At 50.1% G+C, this 25,018-nt stretch overlaps 1 protein-coding gene across 1 annotated transcript; it reads right to left on the reverse strand.

The window, feature by feature from the left end:
- Window positions 1-5,042: 5,042 nt before the first annotated feature.
- On the reverse strand, window positions 5,043-8,185 carry LIAT1 (ligand of ATE1). Its single transcript, XM_054572999.1, has 2 exons — window positions 7,990-8,185; window positions 5,043-5,536 (listed from the first exon to the last, which is right to left on the reverse strand). The coding sequence occupies exons 1-2, from the start codon at window positions 8,183-8,185 to the stop codon at window positions 5,043-5,045; spliced, it is 690 nt and encodes a 229-aa protein (XP_054428974.1).
- Between the last annotated feature and the right edge of the window lie 16,833 nt (window positions 8,186-25,018).

A 25,018-nucleotide genomic window follows, 5' to 3' on the forward strand; every position in this document is an offset into this window, starting at 1 on the left:
AAAACACACACTAGGAAAACATAACACGAATAGCTCTCTACAGCTTTAGGTAGGAAGCATCCCAAGCAGAAATCACACAGCCTTGCCTAGCACTTAACTCACCCAGCAGCCTGCCAGCCCTGCAGTACACAGCATCACTTCCGGAAATAAGTTCAGACCTCCCATGAGCCCTGGTGATGGGCGTCTGGGGCCCAGGTGACACATGGCTTCTTGTGAGAAGGTTGGGTTCGGGGTCTTCCACTTCTCAGGTCCAGGGTGAAGCTGCTCCCTGAGGCACAACCGACGGCGGCGAAGAAGCCCACTGTATGTTAGCTGTTGCTGTGTAACAAAATCACCCCAACATTTAGTGGCTTAAAGCCACTTTATTATAATCTCACTGTTAGGGTAGGTCGGGAATCTGGGTGCCTCTGACCTACCAGCTTAGCTGGATGCCTCTGGTTTAGTGTCTCTCACAGACTGCAGTCAAGTGTCACTCGGGGCTGTGGTCATCTCAAGGCTTCACAGGGTAGACCTGCTCCCAAGCTCATCCACGTGGCTCTTGCAGCCACGGGTCCTCACCAGCTGTGGGCGGAAACATCAATTCCTTGCCACGCGGGCCTTTCCTTAGGTGGCCTCCCAGGGCAGGAGCCCTGTCAGGGAGAGGGAGAGAGAAAAGAGTGTGTGCCACGTGGAAGCCACAGTCTGTCTGTCTGTCTCTCTCTTTAATTAATAAACTTTGAGGGCAGTTTTAGGTTGACAGGAAAATTGAGCAGAAACTACCAAAGTTTCCCATATCCCCCTACAGCCCGCTCCCCGTTTCCCCTATTATCCACATCTTGAATTGATGCAGTACATTTGTGACAGCTGGGAGGGCCACTGTTGACCATTATTATTAACCAAAGTCCATAGTGCAGGAGTCGCTTCTAGCGTGCGCTCTGTGGGTTTGGACAGATGTGCAACGACACCTCCCCACTGTGACAGCACCACACAGGATGGTTTCACCCTTCCCTCCACCTGTGGTCCACCAATTCAGTCTTCCCTCCTTCCCCAAACACCGTCTCTTTTCGTGACCTCATCTCGGAAGAGGCATTCCATCACGTTTGCCATACTCTACTCACTCGAGTCAATAGGTTCGGCCCCTACTCAACAGCAGGGCGTGAACACCGGGAGGCAGGGATCAGGGGACACTGACCACACCAACCCCCACAGAAGTTGTTCCACCCCTGGAATTTGTCCTCCTGCCGTGTCCACGGTGGATATTCACAAGGCTCACACAGGAGCACGCTGTCCCCAAGTCTGCCACCGCTGCAGGTTGGGAGCCCAAAGTCTGCTCATGGTGGGAGTGTCTTACAGTGAGCTGCTCACTAGGCACATTCCAGCCATGTGACCAGCCTTAAAGGTTGAAACCCTCCTGCCAGCCTCCACCAAAACCAGGTGCAAAATATAAACCCAATTATTATCACTGAACAGCGCTTGGCGGCTGAAACCTTCAGTGCCAAAACAACACATGGATCCATGGTCACAGAACATTGTTCGTCTTCAGTTAAGAGGTTCCATAGGATTGGTTGGCGTGCAGTCAGTCCACGCCAGTTGAGATTAACTCATGCTATGCAAGCCACCCCCTTGACCCCTGGTAAGAGTCCTTTCAGAACAACTAATTCTTCATCTGGAGGGTAATGGACATATCCGTCTACTTGGCATCTCTTTCAGGAATTGCTCGGCATTCTATGCAGGTTCTACATAGATTCTGCGACGATCTGTTAGGTACCTATGTCCAGTGGGGTAGCCCCATCTCCCCCACATCCCCTCCATATGCTAGGTCTGTGCAACAAATACTCCATTCCTTGGCCACCGTGGTTAGTGCAGTGATGGCTATATGACCCGTGCCGGGACAGAGACATCCTCTGGGGTTGGGATGGGTGCTAGATAGAGACACAGGAATGACTCTCTTTTCTGTGAAGAACTGCAGGGACGTCAGTACCATCTTTGCAATCCTGTTACCAGAACCTGTATGAAGATGAAGCTATTACAGAGGAGGCAGAGGCAAGATATGGAGAAAGGGAGACATTTTTTAAAAGATTTTATTTATTTTTATTTTTAGAGAGAGGAAAGGAGGGAGAAAGAGAGGGAGAGAAACATCATTGTGTGGTAGCCTCATGCACACTCCAACTGGGGACCCAGATCACAACCCAAGCATGTGCTCTGACTGGGAATCGAACCAGCAACCTTTCCATTTGCAGACTGGTGCTCATCTGCTGAGCCACACCAGCAGGGCAAAAGGGACAAATTTTGATGACCCAGTGTGACCTCCTGGATCCAGCCATGTCTGAAGCCACAGCCACCCCTGGACTGTGGGCTTTATGAGTCCATCTCTTCCTTTTGTCAGTAATCCCTTCCTTGCCCTTGGAAGGGTCCGCACTGATACGGCCTGGGTGTGAAAAAGAAGCTTAAAACTTCCATCCCAGCGGTGGTTTGCCTTGGAGCCACTTCTGTGCTTTGGGAGCTTTAACCCCCACGGATTCCTCTATTTCTGTCTTCAGTTCAGACTCCCATTTGGCTCCAGGCTACAAGTAGGCACTTTCTCCTCTGGCTCAAAGCCCCCTCCCCAGAACACTGGGCTTGGAGGCCTTTGCTTCATTCCTCCTACACTCTCCCTTGCTCCAGGCCCCTGTAATTTTTTCTGTGAATTTTATTTGAATTTTCTCTATCAGCCAGCCAGTGAAGGCACATTTCTTTGTAAAGTTCACCCGTCGATGAGGTGAGCTCTACACCATCAGCCAGGACAGTCTCGCCGGTGGCTGGGTGGCTGCCCCGACCTAGAATGTCATTGCTTAATACTCTTCCAGTAGAGCGCTTCCTACTAGGGGTCAGGCACTGTCTGCTATATGATTTATGTAAGTACTGCATTTGATTCCCACAACAATGAGATACTTGCAGCCCTGGCTGGTGTGGCTCAGTGGATTGAGCACCGGCCTGCAAACCAAAGGGTCATAGGTTCGATTCCCAGTCAGGGCACATGCCTGGGTTGCATGCAAGCTAGGTCCCAGGCAGCGCGCGAGAGAAAACCACACATTGATGTTTCTCTCCCTCTCTTCCTCCCTCCATTCCCCTCTCTCTAAAAATAAGCAAATAAAATCTTTACCAAAAAAAATTAGATACTTGCATTCCTGTTTCCAGATGTGGTAACTAAGGCTCAGAGAGGTTAAGCATTTGCCTGAGATCACACAGCTAGCATATGGTGGGAAAGAGATAAATTCAGCTCTGGTGTCAAAGCTTGTAAGTTTACCCACTATCCCAGAAATTTCACAGCAGAAAGGCAAGCACGGGCCCCGCCACCCTCCCCCTCACCTCCCCCCCCCTCCCCCGCCATGGAAGACAATGCAATGTGAGCGAGGAAGGCGTCCTCAAGCGGGTGCACCCTCGGACTCCTCCCTGCACCACCCCCACAGTCCAGAAGGAGGTGAATCCGAGCACAGGGGCGTTGCCTTCTCAGCTGCCCCACCCTCCGCTGTCTTTACTTTGAGCCCTGGGCACTGGGTGAGGTCCTGGGGCACGTGGCATGTTTCCCATCCCCTCCTCCCCCGGAGCCGCACCAAAGCCCCCGTTCCTTGACCCTTGGTTCCTGGGCGCTCCGCAGCCTGGGCAGCCGACAGGCCTAGGCAGCACAGGAGGGCCGCCCCTGCTCGCTTCAGGGGCCCCGCCCTGTGCGGCTGCTAACCTTTCCCCGGGGAGCAGGGCTCTTCCAGAAGTCCTTTCACTGTATTTTACCAGGATCAATGGCCAAAATGGAATGCGCTGTAACGGGCCTCTCATGGCAGCATGAGAAGAGGGCTGTCAGCTGGGGGCCAGCCGGGGCCAAGATAACCACTTTCACTTGCCTTTCAAGTGGTGTTTCGTGTTGGCTTTCAGCTTCTCCTAGCATCCTGCCTGCCTTCAACTCTTTGGAAGGCAGGGACCTCGTCCTAAACCTCCACTCTGGCCCTCCCAGCCCTGCACTGGGTGCACACAGGTGACCGGTGCCACCCCAGAGACCACCCCCATCCCTTGGGCCTTTCGGTAACCTCTTTGTGATCGATGGTGATTCCCCCCACAACGGAGGCAGGGTCTAGGCCCACAGGTGTCGCAGGCTGGCAACACCAGGAAATGAACACCCCCAGGCCGGGCCCTTGGCGCCGGAAGGCGGGCAGGAGGATCCTGCTGGTGATTCCCTGCAGCGTTAAGCTCCCGCTGCACTGCAGGAAGCTGGTGTGACAGTGTCCCCGGATTGGCGATTGGCGTCTGCCCTTCCCTGTTTCCTCTCCGCTGATCTTTCCTACAAACAATCTACAAGCAAGCGGGAGTCCTTGCTTCAGGGTCTGCTTCTGGGATAACACAAACTAAGATAACACGGGCCCTCCCTCAGCAACTATTTGTGGAAGGGAAGAAAATATATTAACTTGGGACAAGTAGTATAGTAAGGTCTCTTTGAGGCTCCAAAACTTTGCTTAAAATGCCATTTTGGGGGATTAGGGGAGGGTCATGTTTGTAAGAGAAGCAATATTCTTTTTGAGACTTCTTGTAATAACCTCCCAGGAATGAAGTTCTGGAACTCACTTATTTTGAAGACCACGTAAGGGCAGGGAGTACATTTAATTAAAAGAAAAAGTCTCCAGGATATTTGGAGCATGTTCTTTGAGCCCAGAGAACCACACTGTGTGGAGTTTTACCCTTGAAATTCACTTACAATTTAGCACTGACATAATCTACACATTTTCTTTTGGCGGGGGAGGGGCAGGTTGTAGACATCTAACTGGGATGAGAAATTGAGCAACAGAGATGCCAGTTTATTTGAGAAAAAGGAAATTCTGAAAAGAACTTTGTTCATTAAGTTGCTTATGTCAAGGACTGTCGCTTTCCTGGGCCATTACGCGCAGCTCGGTGGAAGGAGAGGTCGCCCTCCTCCACACCCCAGACATCTGCTTCCTTCAGCTGTAGGCCCGATTTCCTTTTATTCTTCTGCTATTTTAACACACAAACTAGTGGTACGGATAAATGACAAGCTTGTCAGTATCACGGGTGGATTTTCACTCGGGCAGAGTGGTGGCTAAATCACAGTGTGGGAGCTTTGGAGTAAGGTGCCCTTCGAAGCAGTGAAGGGGGCGGTCGGCTTTTGACAAGGGCTGCCTGCTGCTGGTGCGGCCGTTTTGATCGGACAGGCAGGCCAGGCTCTCAGGCGTCTCCTCGGCATAGGGGTCCAATTGGAAGCTCTTCAGGGCCAAAATCCGGTACCGCTTCCTCCGGTTCTGTTTATAAATGCGAATCCTTTCTTTTTCTGCCTCTGGGTCGGAGAGAATTCCATCCCAACGCAGACTCTCATTGATCTGGTTCGAAAGGGTCTCTTCTACGTCGTCCAAGTGGGGGAGACTCCCCGAGGAGGAGAAAGAAGGGGTGAGCTTGTTTTGCTCTTTGTCCTGTCTTTGCTCTTGCCTCGAGCCATGATCTTTGCTGGGGCTGACAGGGGCATGAGAAGACGGAGACAGCTGCTGGTTCCTCAGGCTTCGACTCCGATGTCTATCTGCTGAGCAGATGCGCAGAGTTAGCATTTGTGGTGATGCCTGCCCTCATCCTGCTCAGGAATGATGCCAAACTCACCAAACATATAAGGGGGTGGGGGCCCCTCCTTACCTAGGGCTCAAGTGGCCAAGCCCACCAGCCTTGTACACACCCACTGGCTATATGCTTTTGGATAAGTCACTCTGGGGAGGAAGGGACCATTTGTTGGGCACACACTACGAGCCAGGTCCTCTGGATAAAGACTATCAGGCCTATTTTCCAGGTGAGGAAACGGAGACTCCGAAAGCCTAAGTAACTTGCCAATGTCACATAGCAGGTGGCAGGGCCAGGATTTGAACACAGGCCTGACTCCTAGTGCCCTATTCTTCCTGCTGCGCCATGCTGCCCCCCACTTTACCTCTCCGTGTGCTCAGTGAGACACTTTCCAGCTCTAGGAGCCCAGGGCCCTACCCCCAGTCCAGGCTCCCTTATGATGAAAGAAATGAAGAACAACAGAAAAACTTCCTACGTCTGACTGCGGAAAGCAACAACATGCCAAGCCAGGAAATACTTCTGCTGGGTGGCTTGTAGTGATTTTTTTTTCTTACATTAATAGCATTCCTGAATTATATAACACACACACAAAACATGGTAAGTTCTTCTTTCATCAACTTATCCTTCTTCTGGGGGGAGAGAAAAATCCGCTCCAAAAAAGAGAAAATAAGAAAAAAGAAAAAAAAATCCTCTTTTGACATTCCTATACCTTTCTATTCCCTGAAAAATAGTTGGTGTCCCCTGCTGACAGTATGAGGTACATGCTACTATAATTTCTGGAGTTGGAAGCTAAGCCAAAAAGACAATACATTTCCTAATTCGGTTTTGCAGACACACTCAGGGCCTTTTGACCTAAACTCCAGAGCTGATTTTGTGCCTTTTTATTACGATTCCACCTGAAGAATTGTAATTTTCCCATGGTTTCCTTCCCCAAAATTCAAGGTTGACATGGGAAAAGCGGCTGCTGCTCCTGCCTCCAGCTTCCCAGGGGGGCCAGCTCCGCACACAGGGATCGGGGCCCAGAAACTTGAACCCAGGACACTAGAGGTCAGGGCTGCTGTGCGAGGGTGAGAGCCACCTCTCTGACAGCCAAAGCCCTGGAGGGGGACCACACAGGTGACAGTGGAGACTTAGCTCTCATGGGCAGGTGAATTCTACATCACTGTTACTCTCTCTCCATGAAGCGGGTGCTCGGTGCCTTTGCCAAGAAACCAAGGGGTTCCGAGAGGAGTTCAGTGAGACGTAGGGACTCTGTGGGCTTGTGGCAGGTGTTGGTATGTGTATGTCTGACGTGTCCGTGAGAGAGACCGGAGTGAGAGCCGGCACACGTATAGTTGCGTGTGTACAGGAACTTTTCCGGGGGGCGGGGGCAGTCTCTGCAAGTGAGTGTGAAAGGGTATCTGTTATGTGTGTGCAGACTGTGAATGTGTGCCTGCTGGGGTATCTGCACTTTAGGTTTGTTTTTTGCCTCCTTTATTTTAGAGAGGAAGAGAGAGAAAGAGAGAAACATGAATTTGTTGTTCCACTGATTTATGCATTCACTGGTTGATTCTTGTATGTGCCCTGTCCGGGGACACAACGCACAACCTTGGTGTATCCAGATGACGCCCTAACCGACTGAGCTACCTGTCCAGGCCTGTACTTCGGTCTTATTTGGTGGTTATGTTGACATAAGGGAGCGTTGCTGAGGATGTTTGGGATTGTAACAGTGTGTAGCAGGGATTGACGGGATGGTGTGTGTGCAGTCGAAGCCTGGCCTGGGCGGATGGGGGTTGGGGGACGACAGTCTATGCAGGGCGGTTACTACTTTATATGCATTAACTGTGTGCCTACACAACACCCGTCGGTCAGGTACCCCTGAAAAATGAGGGGACAAGGAGGGTCCCTCGGCAGAAGCCTGTGAGTCTGTGTGTGAGGAGTATCTGCCTCTAGTGCCTTAGCTTCTCTGGTTTGGGGAAAGTCTGTGTGAAGATGAGGGACTCTCTGTGGGAGGGTTGAGATTTCTGTGGGGAAGGCACGGATGTTTAGGGTTGCGATTCGGCTGAGGGGTTAGGAAGTTGAGGTGCTGTGCGGGGCTGGGAGGCTGTGCGCAAATAACGCTGGTATCTGGGGGGTTGTCTCTGAGGTAGAAGGTCTCCATGGATATTGAGAATTCTCGACTTGGGGTTTCTGTGTTCTTTGGGGCAGGGTCTCTGCAGACACGGAGAATCTTTATGAGCAGGTGTGGGGCATCACTGTGCATGGATAAGCGGTGTGTGGCGGGGAGCGGGGCTCCCTCTTTGAGACTGGCGACTTTCTCTTTCTGGTCTGAACTGGTCCCCAGGTAGATGAGGGTCTCTGTGAGGGACAAGGGTAGGTGACCTCAGGGGAAAAAAAAAACTCAGGTACAAGAGCTGAGGCTTCTGCACTAGCTGTTCCTCTTACCGTCCCCCTTGCCTGACCCCTCAGTCTTTTTCTTCTTCTTTTTCTTCTTCACCTTCCGTTTGGTGGGCTGGGGGAAGCTGCAGCCGATGGGAGGCAGTGTGGACCCTTTTGTGCCTGCAGCGCCGCCCTCTATCTCCTCCTCCTCGTCCGCGTCCTCGCCGAACCGCAACGCCACGGCCCCACCGAGGTGGTCCATCCCACCAGGGGGCCGCCACCTGCGCCGGGCAGCCCAAGACCCGCTGCCGCTGGAGCCCGGGGCTCCAGGCGCGGAGTGCCTGGCCAGGGCCACGCGTCTCCGAGGCGACCGCCACGCAGCGCCAGCGCGCATGAGCAATCAGGAAGCTTCCGCCCAGGTGCCGCCGAAGGACTAGGTATGCGCATGCGTGCTTCAGGCTGCCACTTTGCACACGCGATCCGTAGGGAAGGAGTGAAAGGAGAGATTGTCAATACTTGGGCAAACACGTATCCTGTATATTCCTTCACCCTTTAAAACGCTGTTTGTTCTCTCCTAAACTTTTATCTGCTGAGTTTCAGTCGTACACCTACCCTGTCCTTTCAAACCCAACACGTGCAAAACAAACTTCTCCATTGTTCTCCATCTCAGTGAACAAAACAGCGGGACAGGCCAGAACCCTGGCTGCCTACCTGCCCCCATGCTCTCCCTGTGCCCTCACCTAGGCTAGGGCTGACCGCCACGTCTGGCACTTGATCTTCTGGACATCCCTCCAACCCGTCTACACTTGCAAACCCTCCCCACAAATCCTTTATCTACACAGCTGCTAAAATTAATTTTTAAAGACAAGTGGATAATTTCACTCTCTTGATTAAAACCTTCCAATGAGTCCCCCTTACAATTCATATTAAAATTTAACTTCAGCATGGCTTACAAAGCCTGGTATGCTCTGTCCCCTTTTCATTCCAGGTTTATTCATCACATTATATTTTCCAAAAGTGGCTGCAATAACATCTCTCATCCCACATTCTCTTTTGGAATTCTGCCATTTCCACATCAAGAGACAGATTCTAATTCCTCTCCCTTCAATCTGAGTGGGTTGCTTGACTCACTTGTAACTCACTTGTATGTGGTGAAAGTGACATTGTGACTTCTTAGGCGAGGTCATAAAAAGTAACACAGCATCTACTTTGTTAGCCGAAGACTTCTCCTGGAGACCTGAGCCTCCTGGTAAGAAGTCTAAGTTCTCTGAGGCCATTATACCGTAAGGACGCCCAAACTAGACCACAGGGAGAGACCCTAAGACTTTATGAAGGGAGAGGGAGATGCCCCCAGTTGCTCCAGCCCCCACTTTTCCACATCTAGCCATAGTCTTGTTATTGGACAGGGACCAGCCTGAATGGGTCTGCCTCAGACCAAGCCTGAAGTGTCTGGGTTCTTGATTTCATGTAGGAAAGATTTCACAATGCAAGTCCAGGTGATTTTGTGAGTACGTCTATTAAAGCTGGGGATAGTGAAACAATGGAAGGATTTAGGGTAAAAGAAGCAAAGAAGAGAGACTCAGCAGGGTTGCTTTCACTCCCTAGAAATGTTACAGGAAAGAAGCGAGCCCAGGCAGGACTGCTGTCAGCTCACTGGGAAGGCAGAGAAAAGGGGCCCTGGAGACAGGGTCAGGGGGTGAGCCTGGGTTGAGAGAACACTGCCTGCTGCTCCCCTGGTTGCAAGTCTTATAGAAACCCTTAGGGTTTAGAAAGAAGTAAGAAGTTCATCCCTGGGAAGGGGCGTGGGAGTGATTTAGAGCGAGCCTGCACTGAGTCTTTGTCCAGAGGGTTTTTTATCTTTCTTCTGTGGGTGAGAATCTTAGGAGAGTGTTTGGGCTTATTCTTTGGTCTGCTATACTGTTTTATTTTTATCTTGGATCTGCCTGGCTTAGTGGGGTTTTTGTTATTTGTCCCCCTCACTTTATCTGTCCTTGAGATTAGCTGGCACAAATGACATTAATTTGGTCTCTTTTCTCTATTTCCCAGACCAGGGAGATTTCAGCTACGTATTCTTTGGTTAGGGGGGAGAGGTATGAACCATTTGCTCTCGAGCTTCCTTGTTCAGGGGCGATAAGGTCTTGTGATTCACCCACTGGCTGTAAATTGCTCAAATTGTTTGGCCTTGTTTAATTTTCTTGTCTCAGTTCCCCCATTCCACTTGCCCAGGAATCTTCCTTGCTTCTTACTACCCTGTCACAGTCTGACCAAAACAGCAGGAGAGACTCCCAGGCCAGCTTTACCCAATCCCTCCCTGAATACTAACTCAAAGAAATTATGAGGGATGATAAAATGGTTGTAATTGTTTAAGTTACTAAATTTCAATATGGTAAGTTGTATAACCACAGATAACCCGAACATCAGTCTTTGATTTTTGCCATTCTAGTGTGTATGAAGCTATATTTCCTTGTGTTTTAAGTGCTATTTCCCTGATAACTAATGGCAGTGAGCACTTTTTGAAACTACTTATTGGCCATTTGAATATCTCACTTTGTAAAGTGTCTGTTGAAGTCTTTACCCATTTTGTAATTGGAATGTTTATATTTTTATTGTTGATTTGTAAGAACTCTTTATATTAGTTGAATATAAAATCCTTCCTCAGATATATGGCTGCAAAGATTTTTTTTCCAGGTCTGCAGCTTTTGGACTCATTTTCTTAATGGTGTCTTTTGACAAGCAGAAATTTCAAATTCTGGTGAAGACATTTTATCAGCTTTTCTTTTTGCATCCTGCCCAAGGAAATCTTTCCCTACTCCTCCATCAAAAAGATAGCCTTTCATTTGCTTCAGGAAGCCTTATGGTTCTGGGGCTATAGTTAGATACATGAGCCATCGCAAATTAATTTTATGAATAAAGTCAGGGGTCAAGACTCTTTTTTTTTCCAAAAGGATTTCTAGTTGTTCTAGCAATTTTCATTGAGAAAATGTCCCTTTCTCTATTATCTTATTTGTCACTTTTGTAGAAAATCAGTTAACTGTATATGTGTGAATCTACTTCTGGACTCAATTCTGTTCCCTTGATCTACCTGTCTCTCCATATACCAGTACCACACTATCCTGGCTATTGTAGCTTTATACTAAGTCTTGATCTAAGGTAGTGTAAGTTCACTGACTTTGTTCATTTTGAAGATTGTTTAGACTATTTTAGAGCCCTTGCTTTTCCACCTGCATTTTCAAAAAGATCTTGCTTATTTCTTCAAAAGAGCCTGCTGTGATTATAATGGCAGTTCCACCAAATCTATGAAGTTTGGCGCTCTTATGCTCAGTAATAGCAGCCACCAGTGCTGAACCACACACAGGCACGTGTGCACACATTGGTCTGTAAAGGACCCTTCTGTTCTGCGTGTCCTCAGTCCTCTCATCCGTTAATGTGTCCAGCACAGCCTGCATGTAGTGAGTGCTTGGAATCTGTCCTTTGCCTGTCTGCTTTTGTCCCTAGGAGCTAAGTGAAATGTAAATGATTGAAGTCTTCTATGCAAACGACCGCCTACTAGTGAAGACAGCTAGGGTTTCCTCTCCAGATGTCCTGCCCTTCTCGCTCTGGTGCCTACAGACAGGTGCTGGCTGCCCCTCCCCCCGCTTTCCAAGGGAGGCTGGCCTGTCTTCCCTCTCAGCCTGTCCTCCTTGCCTGGGTACTCATCTGGGAGGAGGCAGCTTGACCATTTCTCTTCCCAATTTTAGTGAAGGTTGCATCGAGGTTATGTTGAGCTAGCCACTCTGCTTTGAAAGAGAAAATTCATATCCAGCAAAGGAATAAGATCTCTTGCCGGTAGAAGGAGATTGGGCAAATAATATCCCTATTTGATAGATGAGCAAACAGAGAGATGCAAAGTGACTTGCTCAACCTCTTAATTCTCATTAGCCGCCAAATTGGGCCTGGACTCCACATCCCCAGTTCTGCGAATCTTGCCAGGGGAGCAATCAACTTTACAGTCATGTTCCTTGAACAACAGGAGAGGTCATAGTGTCTTCATTATTTGTTGTATCTTCCTTGTTTAAACTTTCTCCTTGTGGTCTAATTGGATGTTCTTGTTATGAGCAGGTAAGAGCTGAGTTTCCTTCTCTCCAAGGGTCAAGCTCTCCCTTCAGCCCAGTGCCGATACAGGCGCGCCTCGGGCAGAGCTTACAGCGCTCTCCCGCCGCTGCCCGCTCGGCCTGAGTCTGCCCGGCTGGCCCGGCCGCTGGTCCCAGCTCTCTGCCCGGCCCTCCCCGTTCTCCCCGCACTGTCAGTTCCCTCCCCAAGGCAGACAGTCCGTGTCTCCGCTTCAGCAGCACCAGCCTCAGACTCGGGCAAGTGGGGACCCTGCGCTGGACCCTGGGCTTCACGGAGCCCTGCTCTGACTCCCCACCAGCTGCACCCCTCCCTAAGGGACAGGAAGCCTGCGGAAGCAGAGGTCTGGCCCATGCGGCACCTATCTCCCACCTCCCCATGTCTAGCCCACAGTCTGAGTCCCTGGAACCTTGCAATTTCTTGCTCAATTGTCCCCAGCCTTCTAGCTGGGCCTATGTGGGCCTCTCTCCTGAGTCCATCTCCCTGAGCAGCCCTTGGCCAACGGCAGCACAGATGGAAATTCAACGGGCTGGTTGAGGTTCCAGAACTGTGCCTTCAAAGGTCTCCTTGGTGCAGAACACCCCTAGGGGTGGGAAGAGGCGGGCAGGCCGAGGGCTGGGCACAGAACTCCGAAGCACCTTACTGGGGAAAACCCCAAAAGTCTAAATTCAGGGTGAATTCTGAAGAAGTGACACACGGCCTTATTCAAATTCACAAGAGCTTTAATAGGAGAAACTTACATACACCAGCCAAGCAGCCGCTTCTAGTAGTGGCAGGCTGGGAAAAATCCACACCCCTCCCAGGACAGTTCCCTTTTTCAAAGGCAGTAAATAGCAGGGGTTAATAGCAAAACCAGATGGCAGGTAGTTGTGTGGACCCCCCAAGAGAACAATGCATCACTAAATTAAAAGATAACATCAGGCAGTTACTACACTCTGTACCTCATTACCCTCCTTCCTAGGGGCATGATATTCATCTTTGGGCGGCATTCTAATTTTCGGGGGAGTCAGCCAAGTGTGAGGTTACAGAGAGTTAAACAGTCAGAAAAAGTTCAACAGTCACAGAGAGTTCAACATCTCCCAGACGCCTTTGCTGCTGGAGCCATATTGCATCTCTAAAGTGAGTTCCCCTACAAGCCTGAAATTCAAAATTCAGATCTGGCCTTCCAGATTGTTATGAAGGTCCATTTGTCAAGGTAGGATGATAGTATATGTTTTATTTAACAGCATGTCAATTTAATTTATAACTTTTACTATTTAGACATATGGTATGTGGGTGTCCATGTCTGCTCTTGCCCTGGGCTTTGCAACTGTGAAGAACAGGACTGCTCTTCATTTTTCCGCCTTTTAAGACACATGCCAACCACTCACTGATTTTCATGTCATCCCTCATGGTGCTTTTAGAAGAAAAGGAAAAAGGAAAGCCCTACAACCAGCTCAGTAAATCACACTGTGTCCATGTGGCGGACTACCCAAGGGCTTCTAAAACAGGATGAGACAGCTTGATTTAGGTTGATCGGGACAAAGGCCAAGGGTGTTAGCGGTGAAGCAGGAGAGGGCAGAGCCTGAATGGTTTGCTAACCCCTCCTACCCCGCCCTCGCTCTTCCCTCCAGCCCCACCGACCTCCTTCCTCGTTGTTCCCCCAACGTGCCAGCTCAGGGCTCTCGGCACCTGCTGCTTCCTCCCCAACAAAACCCTCTTGTTAGAGGAGTCCTGCCTTCATTCTGAAGGGCACCAGCATATGCCACCCCAAAATATGCCTCTGGCATATAGATTATTTTGTGCAGGAAAAGGTCTAAAAACAGGGTACGTGTTTTCCTCTTGTCAGTGAAATTTACATTTATAAAAGAAGTTTCCCTCTGTAGAGAAGTCCTCCTCTCTCTTACCTGGAAGAGGAGGACCTTGCCTTCTTTCTGCATAACAGCCTTAGTAAACAGCCCTCCTTCACCTGGTCCCTCCCTGCCCAGAAGCCCTAAGCCCTCTTTCCTTTGTTTAGCCTAAGATGGGATATGCACCTCATCTCCGGCCTCCTCATTTTTTTAACTTAAAAAGTAAACATATTGCAGTAATATTAGTTAATAACATTATATAATTTTCAGGTGTTCAAGATTGTATTTTGATATCTGCGTACTCTATCGCATGCTCTCCATCTGAAGTCTAGTCTCCTGTAACCATATATTTGACCCCCTTTATCCCTTGCTTTCCCCCCACCCTCTTTCTCTTCCCCTCTAGTAACTGCCATTCTATTGTCTGCATCTATGTATTTGCTGTTGTTTATTACTTTTTGTTCTATATGCCACATATAGGTGAAACCATACCTATCATTCCTATCCTTTTCATCTGACTTATTTTACTTCGCATAATACTCTCAAGATCCATCTATATTTTCGCAAATGGAAATATTTCATCCTTTTTTCTTCAATATTTCATCCTTTTTATGGACGAGTAGTGTTCTGGGGTGTGTGCACACACCTTCTTTATCCCATTGCACTTAGGTTGTTTCCATTGACCCCCTCCTTGAGCCACATTTGTGTGTGTGAACTCTGGTGTATATGTAATTAAAACTTTTTTCCTCTTGCTCATCTGCCTTCTATCAATGCGATGCATGGGTCCCTAGCCACTGAACCCAAGAGGGTAGGAGGAAAAAGACTTTTCCTCCCCTGCAATTCAAATGTCATCGTATCAGAGAAGCCGCCCCTGTCTACTCTTCGCTTGTCCCTGACTGTCCTTTATTTCTCTCCACAGCATTTATCCCCACTTGACTTACGCATCTAGTTGATAGTGTATTATCTGGAAACTTTGTTTTGTTCACTGCTGTTTCTCCAACATCAAAAGCAGTGCTTGGCATCTAACGAGCACTCAATAAATACTTCATAAATAGCATATGTGTGAAGAAAGCATATGCCATATATGCATATATATGTATATGCCTGGCATAGTGCTAAAAGCATGCAGAAGAAATGGGTAAAGCGGTTGTCTCGTTGGAAGGAGGACATGACACTTATTTTCATTCTACTTTTCTGACGTTTACCTTTGTTACTACATGCCTATTCTGATTTAAAAAATGAATATTTAGAAGTTCCATAAGTCATCAAATGAAGTAAGAATTTAAAAAAATTTATTGTTGAGTCTCATGATGAAATGTTATATGGGACTAAAAATAAATAAATAATTAAACCACGGTCCAATGTGACCACATGGATGACTCTCTCAAAGGCCAAGCAAAAAAGCAAGACAGAGGAACACAGATACGCACATGCACAGACAGAGCGCAGCAGTGTGGCTGCCGGGGGGTGGGGTGGGAGCAGGGAGAGTGGGGAGGAATCACTTAATGGATATGAGGTTTTCTTACGGAGCGATGAAAATATTTTGAAACTGAAAAGAGATGGTTGCACAACATTGTGAACGCACTAAATGCCACTGAATCATACACTTGAAAATGGTTAATTGTATGTTATATGAATTTCTTCCTAGTAAAAAAAAGCACAGAGAATGTTCCCACTCACATAAAGTTTAAAGCACACTCACAGTATTGTGTATATTTGAGGGTGCAGGGCATGCAGGGAGGGTGTGAAGAACTGAGGGGAACAGAGAAATGCTGGCTCTGGGGCTGGGGAGGGCAGCATGGCAGCGAAGGCCGCACAACGGGCTTCCACCGCACTGGGCACGTTCCATTTCTCAGGCTGAGCAGCGGGGACGTACCTGCGTCGTATGTGTGATACTGCTCTTCATACCGTTTGGTGTGTCTAAACTATTTTCCCCTAGCATTTCGAAACCTCACGTAACTCCAGCCGTGTACATTTCCTTAGCGCCCTGTTATGGACTGAATTGTGTCCCTCTCAGGCTCATACACTGAAGTCCCAATCCCCAGTCTCCGTATTTAGAGACAGGATCTGGAAAGAGGTAGTAAGTTAAAATGAGGATATCAGTGTAAGCGCTCATCCGATGTGTCCTTATAAGAAGAGGGCCACAGACAGGCACAGAGGGACGACCAGGTGGCTGTCTACAAGCCAAGGAGCTAAACCTCAGAAGAAGACAACTCTGCTGGCTCCTCGATCTGATGCTTCTGATCCTCAGAATGATGAGAAATGCATCTGTGTTGTTGAAGCCATCAGTCCATGGGAATTGTGGCAGACGGAGCAAACTCACAGGGATTTCTTGTCCGTTCTCTCTCCACCCAGGTGCCCACAGGCCCCAGCTTTACTTCCGTGGTTCCTGTTCCCCAGCTCATGGTGGGCTCCTGTGACTTCCTAGTGTGTTGGGCCACCAGAGCGAGCAAACAGAGCACATGAAAAGGTGGGAGGGGCCAGTGACCTGCCATCGGCTGAAGGACTTATCCCTTTCCTCCTATTTTCAGCATTAAAAAAAAGTCTTTCAGCTCCCGACTTGTGTGGCTCAGTTGGTTGGGCACAGATCCGCAAAGCGAAGGAAAGGTTGCCGGTTGGATTCCTGGTCTGGGCACATGCCTAGACTGCGGGTTCAATCCCTGGTCTAAGCACATGAGAGAGGCAACCGATTGCTATTTCTCTCCCTCTCTTTCTCCCCGTCTTCCCCTCTCTCTAGAAACAAATAAATAAAATCTTTTTAAAAAAAACCTTTCAGATTTGGGCCTGAATCATGCAGAAGCTGGGGTTCCAGAGGGAGAAACTGATAATGAAGATGCCAGAAGTGGCCCTGGCTGGTATGGCTCAGGGGATTGAGCGCTGGCCTGTGAACCGAAAGGTCGCTGATTTGATTCCCAGTCAGGGCACGTGCCTGGGTTGCGGGCTGTTTCCCCAGTAGGGGGCGTGCAAGAGGCAACCGATCCCTGTCTCTCTCCACATTGATGTTTTTTCTCCTTCTCTTTCTCCCTCCCCTTCCCCCTCTCTAAAAGTAGATAAAGAAAAAGAAATAAAAGAAAAAAGAAAAGATGCCAGGGGGTTGCAGAACTCCTTTGCTGAGCAAAGGCCTACAGGCGAGGGAGCCCAGCGGAGACTCTGGTGGGCAGCCACCCAGCTGCCCCCGCCCCACCTTGGCAGGCTGTCTCATGCCCTGGTTACTCGTGTGGAGGTTCACTTCTGTGGATAGGTCCCAGCTAAAAGAACCTTGAGGGTTGAGGAGAGTTTCCTTTCCCATACTTGCCTGGGCTTGGAACCAGAATGCTTGGATTTGACTCCTAGTTCTGCTACTTATTTGCTGTGTGACCTTGGGCAATTACTTAACCTTTCTGTGCCGCAGCTTTCTCATCTTTTAAGTAGTCACGATCATGAGTGCTTACATTGTAGGGTTGTCAAGAGGATTAAATGAATTATAATGAATGGAAAACATTTAACATCGTTTCCAGTGCATATATGCAGTGTTATATTTGGTTTTGTTCTGTTTTGCTTTGAACTTCAGACCAACAGACAAAATGGCCTGGGTGCAGTATTGGTGCTCAGACCTTCTCAACTGCTGGCTGGGCTCACACCCCAAGGTGTGCCTCTGTGGTATGTGGGTTATTTAAACTAAAGGCAACTCTAGACAAGGGCTCTAGAGAAACTTCTGCCGCTCCCTTAATTACATAGAAGAACTTGAATGAGGGGCCTTGCCCGTAATAATATATTATCAGAGATAACCTCTTTTGACCTATCTATAGGGCAGGGCAAACCTCTATTTACTAAACTGTTCTTTTTTATTTTTTTTATCATCTTGCAATGACCCTTTGAAGCCCCCAAGGCACCTTAACCCACCCCTGACTCAAGATGTCTTACATACCCTTGTTCCCTTTTTGTCTCTGAACCTCTCTTGCATGTGGGTCATGTGGTCTCTGACTCCATCATGTATGCAGGTTTTCCATACATACATATGTATTAAATTTGGTCATTTTGCCCTGACCCGTGTGGCTCAGCTGGTTGGGCGTCATTCTGCAAAGCGAAAGGTCGCTGGTTGGATTCCTGGTCAGGGCACATGCCTGGGCTGTGGTTACACACGAGAGGCAACCCATCAATGTTTCTTCCTCACGTTGTTCTTTCTCTCCCTCTCCTTCTCCCTCCCTCCCTCCCCCTTCTCTAAAAATAAATAAATAAAATCTTTAAATTTGGTCATTTTCTCCTGTTAATCTGCCTCGTGCCTACTCGACCATTAGACCAGCCAAAAGAACCTTGAGGGCAGAGGAAGGTCTTCCTGCCTCATCCTTGCATGGGCTCTGGAACCAGACTGACTGCTTGGGTTTGACTCTTAGTCCTGCTACTTATTTGCTGTGTGACCTTGGGTGCAGCGTCAGTGACAGACATTCTCAGCTGCAGGCTGATCCCGAGAGATGACATCTGTTCCTTGAAAACACAGACTTCAGAACATATTATGCAATTTGCAAAAGCCAACGAGAGTGACACTTTGTCAGGCAGGGTCCTGCTGCAGGTGCCAGCGCAAAGGGTGTTTTCTTCAGGACTCTGCCTGGACAATACAGCGATCCAGAGACTCTTTCAGCCTGGCCCAGCGGCAGATGCCTGGGTATCTCTAAAGTATTTTCCTTCCTGTAACTCTGAGAACATTGAAATGACTCCTATCATTCACTGTGTAGCCCTGGACAAACAGCCCCCACCAGGCCCCTGGCCTGCTTCAGGCCCCCCGCAGCCTGGGTAAGTAAGCTTAGCTGTCCCAAGCCCTGGTCCCCTAGCCACGAAATGGGAACAATAATGTACCTGTGAGATAATGTACAGAAAGTAACTACACAGAGTCGTTGTGCTCCTTGAGGGTAACGATCTGTTACATCTGGGCCATCTCTGGCAGCCTCTTCACATTGCAAGTCCCAGGAAGCTGAGCCCTACCCATTCAAGACTTTGTTTGCATAGCCCCTTCCCCACACAACTGGTAATTAAGTGCTGTACAGATGAAGAAGTCTCTCTTGGAACTTTTTAAAAAATCCCCACCCAAGAATATTCTCATTGATTGTGAGAAAAAGAAAGAAATATCAATGCGAGAGAGAATCATGGATTGGTTGCCTCCTACACATGCCTTGACTGGGGCTCCTACACATGCCTTGACTGGGGATCGAACCTGCAGCCCTTTGGTGTATGGGACAATGCTCCAAGCAACTGAGCAACACATCCAGGGCTCTCTTTGGACGTTAGTTTCCTTTAGAGTGTTAATTGATTGTGTCTACACCTCCAGGCTATTTCCAGAACTCAAAGATCTAAGTTTCTACCTGTGTTATTTTTTGTTGATTATGCTGCTGCCTCCCTGCGTAAGGCAAGGGAAAAATCCTAGATCCTGGCCTTGTTGGATGACAGCTGAACAATCGCACTCCTGCTTGTCTCTGCGGGCTGCTATTTAACTTTGGGTCCAGAGGCCTGTTGGTTCTGAGATGGCAACTCTAACGCTCCCTCCCACCAGGAACATTCCTGAAAAGTTTTAAAGAAAAACAAAGATGGACACTCGTTAATAGTGGTAAAGGCAGATTTTATTCAGTACTAGAGCAGTAGTGGAAAGACAGTTCTGTAGTATAGAACTGAGCTAGGTTCTTATCTGTGTAGAGGTGACTCAGCCTTTTAAAGGGAGAATGAACTCTGACCAGGTAGGTCAGTTGGTTGGATTGTTGTCCTGATGCGCCAGGGTTCAATCCCCCATCAAGGCACATACAGGAATCAGGGGCCCATTGGCAAATGTTGGCTGGAACAAATGATAAATTCTTTTGAAAGCTTTGAGGTTTTTTCAGATAGGAACTCAAGGTGGGGCGGGGCCGTCAAAGGGACACTGTGGCCTTAGGCTGCTAGAAACAGTGTTAGATTGTTTCCTTCAGGCCTCTGTGTGTTGAGGGGTGGACTAAGTCTTTTGTGTTGAGAGCTGCAGTTATTATACGCCAAGGTTGAAACCTAGTCAAGAAGAGGGCTCAGAGAAACCTGACTAAAATTTAGCCAAGGAGTGAGTCTTTGTCAAAAAGAAGGTAGAAGTCAATGAGGCCGTTCCTGCTGAGGTTGTTAGAGGCTCAAAAATGAGCAATACGTTTGTTCCAATGTTCTCCTGGGGCCAAAAAAGAACCAAAGGCAACATGAGATTAGGCTGGCACCTGCAGAAAGGGAACAGATGCAGATTCTCCCCTCAGTGGCATCCTGACCGTGGACTTCCTGTCATTCTGAAAGGTCAGCCTTGGAGTGAATCGGAATCCTTGGGAGAGTGTGTTCAATGTGATTCCAGGCCCCACCTCCAGATTCAATGCTAGAACCTGGGAATCTGCATATTTAACAAGACCTCAGATGCTTCTGATACAAGAGGCCCCACAGCCATTTGAGCTGATTTTAAAGTATAAACTCATCTCTCATACAGACACACACAACCAGAAGCCTTCTTCAGCCAAACACCCACAGTAACAATCTCTTGCCCAAGAACCTCTGGCATCGCCATGCCTATTGGGCCCAGCCCCCCATTGCTATTTATTTTTCATGGGCCCGTTTATCTCTAGGTTGCAACCATAAGCCACCGCTGGCAGAATGCTCATTACTGAGCCAACTGTACAGAACCTAGACCTTCACCTTGGATTGCAAATCACCCTCCAATGCCTCCCCACAGCGGGCTGGGCACTGATACCGCCTTCTCACTGCCCACCTCCTCGCCCGGGCCTGGGGTCCAGGGCCTGACTTTGAAGCCAGCCATGGTCCCAAGCCTCAGGGAGTAAGCGGCCAAGACGCTTAGCGCGATAGGATGGTCTGACTCTATAGAATCTAGACCTTTCTTTGGCCTGCTGCAGGTTGTCAATGATAAAAGGCAATGAGTCTAGTAGCAAAGAGAATACTTAGCCCCTAGATCGTGGTTTCTAATACTAACCCCCAATAAAAGGAAACAAGTGTCCTCAAAGAATTGGCTGAGTTTAGGACTAGTGCAGGAAATACACAAAATGAGCTTCGAGGATCTTGTACTGCCGGAAAGTAAGAACTTGAAGCTGCTTAGGGAAAAGGTAATGATGTTTGTTAACTAATCATAAGAAGGGGACTTCAAGACCCCTTCCGAGCCTAGGATATCCACTCAGAGGGGCCCGGCCTACCAGGTGACCTGAGGCCGGGGTTCTCGGCCAGGCCAGTGGCAACAGGTTCCAGGTGGGAGAAGGGCGGTGCGGGGCGGGGCGGGCGCCTGGGTCCCTGCGGCCGCCGCCAGAGGGCAGCCAGGGAGCGCGCCGAGCGGCTGGGCCAAACCCGCAGGTAAGTCTGGCTAAAGTGGGGCCGACCCTCTCCCCCCCTCGGGGGCCCAGTCTCCGAGAGCTGGGGAGTGCGTTTGGACCCGTGGCGGGGGCAGAAGGGGCGCACAGGGCGGCCCTGGCGCGGCGGGCGGGAACTAGGAGCTCTCTGCGCCCGGGGAAGGGGCAAGCCCCGGGGCCGGCGGGGCGCGGACAGCGCCTGGGCTCGGCCCCCGGGACGGTTGGCGTTTTGCGTCTGACCTGCAGCCCGGCCGGGGGCCCTCTGGGGAGCGTGTGCCCCGAGGTGGAGGCCGCGAGGGTGGCCGAGTGGGGGAGGGGAGTGGGCGGTGAGAGGGCGGGCGAAGGCGGCCGCGGACACCAGGCGGCGCTGGGGTGAGCTTGCGGGCGAGCGAGTCAACAAGTGCGATGTTTACCCAGCGCCTGCTGGGGCGCGCACGTGTGGCGGGGGCGCCTTGGGTGTTGCCGCGGTCGTCCGTGCCCGCGCCGGGGCAGTGCACCGCCCCCCAACCACTTGGGCTTTGGTGAGGGTCCCGCAGTCGATATGATTGATATGGGCCGCCGTGGCGGGCCTGGGACCTGGACATTTGAACTTCCTCCCATGGTTAGGTGCCCAGGAGTGTGTGAGTGCCGGGCCGAGGGGTTTCTCACTAGCCAGGCAGGATTCCTCCGTTCACCCTGCCCACCTCTTTCAGCCTGAGGGTCACGCCCCGGCTTTGTTTTCCAGTCCTCCTGAAACCCACTCCCAGCAGTCAGACCCAGGCAGAAGGTTTGGGAGCAGCTTGGAAACCCATCCTGTGCATTCAGCATGAAGGCTCTGGGCTCACAACGGTGTCCATGACACCCGCGCTATTAGGGTGGAAGCCTCCTTTCTCAGGCTGCAGGGAGCGCTCTGCTGGGAAGCCTGGGAATATTGCTCCCGGCTGCCTGGCTCCTCAGAGGCTGAGAACCGGATCTTCCCATCTGGGTGGCCTGTTCCGCCCCCACCCCAGAGGTTGATTAGGAAGTCGAGAGGATGTCTGTAAGGTTGAGGTGCGGTGTGAGGAAGCCCATCCTCAGTGAGGGTCAGGGCCGGGGCATTTATGTGAACGATCAGGTTGTTATCTGTGAGGCCCCATGAGAACCTCTGGTCTTCCCAGCAGTCTGCGGGCTGGAGGAGTCAGGGAGTGTCCCTGGCCACCCTGGTCAGAGCAGTGTCAGAGCCAGGGCCGCAGTGCAGTCTCTGCCCCTCCCCACCCCCACACCTTGAGAGACTGTGCCCTGAACCAGGTCTTCATGTCCCTGCATCCTCCCCCGACATCCACTGGCCTCTCATCTCTTGAGGGGGGGATGAACATGCGTGCGAGTCACAGCTTCCTTTCCTGTTTTCTCTCCCTGTCGCATTTTCCTAGCAAGGGCTCTGCACCTGCTGCCCACCTCTCGGCCCCACGCCTCTTCCTAATCCTCCGCAGCCTGGCTGCTGCCCTGCCGCTTTGCTGAAACCGCCTCCCCGAAAGTCATCTTGTTTCCAAACACTGCTCTTTTGTCCACTTGTCCATTTGCCCGGGACGCAGACCCCTGTGCGCGGGCTTCCTCTTTGCAGCCTTCTCTGCTGTGAATTCTGGGACACTCCTCCCTCTTGGCTTTGTCCTTATTTCTCCATTTTCCTTCTCCTCTTCTGACCCCCCTTCCCTCTTTTCTGGTACCTGTTTTGAGGCCCCGTGTTTGGCTTCTCAGGAAGCTCCCCCTCTGGGGTCCCACTAAGTTTCTGGCTCCTTGGGTGCCCAGTGATGCCCCAAACTCAGCACGTTCCAGGCTCTCCTGCTCCTCCTGGGCAGCTGCCCACACTCAGCAATAGGTTCCCTCCTCCTCTGTCGCACTCACTTTTCCCTGAAGTGTCTCTGCCTCCCCCTGACCTTGAACACCTCAGGCCAGAGTTCAGAGACCCCCTTAGCTGGTTTCTCTGATGCCAGGATCCCCTCCAGCCCCCACTATCCATTTGGCACGTCGCCTCTAGCCTCATGGTCCCTGATATGCCGTTTACTCTGTTGTTGAACCCTCTCCACTAAGAAATCTTTAGAAGCTCGGACTTCCTCCCACACAAAGCCAGTTCTTTTATCTACCTTACGCGGCTCCTGTCACGTGACCTCACTCTTCAGGCCCAGCTTCCTATCCGGCCTCTCTCATTTGCTTCCCTGGCCAGCCCTCTTGCTCTTGCCCTTGGGGACCCAGCTTAGAAACCACTTTCTCTGGGGAAAAAGCTTCGCCTTACCCAGCTGCCCTGGGGGGCCCCCTTGCCTGGCCTTCTTACTCCACCGTTGCAGTCTGTCTGCTGATCGCGGGTCCTTTGGTGTCACTGAAGCTTCTTGCCTTTCTCCTGGTTCCCCAAGATAGGTACCCTGTAGGCGTTCAATTTAGGAATTCCCTCCCCCAAACCTTCAAGAACATCTCCCCTCATCCTTCAGAGTCTGGTTCAAACTCCAGCTCCCTTCTGGACTGTTCCAGTCATCCAGGTTCCCATTGGTCTGAACTCCCACTGGTCTTATTGATGGATTCATTACAGTTTGTGCCACCCCAGTTAATAGTTTGTTCTCTGCTGTTAGCGTCCATTGAGGTCAGGGTGTGAGAGTTACTTTTCTAGCTCTTAATCATAGCAGCTGTTTACTGAGTGGTTGTTAATGTGTAGGGCGTGTGCTGATTTTACAGGTGTTCCCTCCTGCGTGTTACCTTCTCAGTGCCTGGAGGGGTGGGCGCTATGATTATTGTCTCCATTCTGCCCGTGAGGACACAGACCCGGAGAGGTCCACGCACCCGCCTAAACCGCGTAGCTCGTAGGTGGGCGGAGCAGATGGAGTATGTTACAGGTCCCCGAGGCACCTGGCCTGGATGGGCAGGATGTCCTGGTGGCTTGGTCAGCAGGTTGCTTGGGACTCTTCTGGACTCCAGGAATGGACTTTGTCACTGAACAGATGGTTAGTGCTGAGACCAGTGACTCAGGGACGCTGTGACATCCACAGATGGTTAATGATGGGACCCATGACACCTACTCCAGAGGTTTTCAAAACTGGCCAGGCCTTGTGCCTGTGCGTGTTGTATGTGTGTGTCTGTCTGTCTTAAGTAAGAGATGTGCGATAGAGAATCTCTAGGGGGTCCTCAGGTCATATCTGTCCTATCAGGCACTTTAAGAAAAAAAGATTTTATTTATTTATTTTTAGAGAGAGGAGAACGGAGGGAGATAGAGAGGGAGAGAAAATTTATCACGCCACACCTGGACCTGGCCTGCGTGCTCTGATGGGGAATCAAATCGAACCCGGCGACCTTTTGGTTCACAGGCCGGCACTCAATCCACTGAGCCACACCAGCCAGGGCCCCTAAGGCACTTTTAAATGCTTCTTTTGGTAAACAAAATCAGGCCTCCCACCCCAATATACTGTTCGACTAAGTTTCTTTAGGAGCTGTCCTTCTCTTTCCTCCACAGGTCACTTGTCATATGAAAATGAGTTCCTGCTGTGAAATACAGTTGCCATGGCAACCAGTAGTGCAAGGCCCCAGTCTCTTGCTCTTAGGTCCCTGCACTTTATGCTTCAAGGGGCTTTTTCCATCTTTGTCACCTAAAAAAAAAAGAAAGAAAGAATCCACTTCACTCTCCTTTTGCGTGGACATTTAACACTTGTTTTTTTCAGGCAGCAATTTCTGGGCACTGTTGGTGTCCCCGCAGCTTGTCACTGGGCTGCTGGCACACCATTAATAATGACCCCAGAAGGGTGCCCCTGGTTTAGGTCACATTTTGAGTGAAATCCTGTGCCCTTTGGGGAAAAAGACAGTAGCCACGTAGCCAGGCATCCTTGATGATTTCAGGACAGAGGG

Source organism: Pteronotus mesoamericanus, unplaced genomic scaffold (genome assembly GCF_021234165.1).
Source record: "Pteronotus mesoamericanus isolate MK-2021 breed Mesoamerican mustached bat unplaced genomic scaffold, CSHL_Meso_final contig_246, whole genome shotgun sequence".
NCBI classification, from domain to species: domain Eukaryota; kingdom Metazoa; phylum Chordata; class Mammalia; order Chiroptera; family Mormoopidae; genus Pteronotus; species Pteronotus mesoamericanus.

Coding starts and splice junctions, on each gene's coding strand:
- LIAT1 (XM_054572999.1), bottom strand. CDS start 8,185: ATGGACCACCTCGGTGGGGCCGTGGCGTTGCGGTTCGGCGAGGACGCG. Junction 5,537..7,989: donor GGGGTCAGGCAAGGGGGACG/GTAAGAGGAACA, acceptor GCATCTGCTCAG/CAGATAGACATCGGAGTCGA.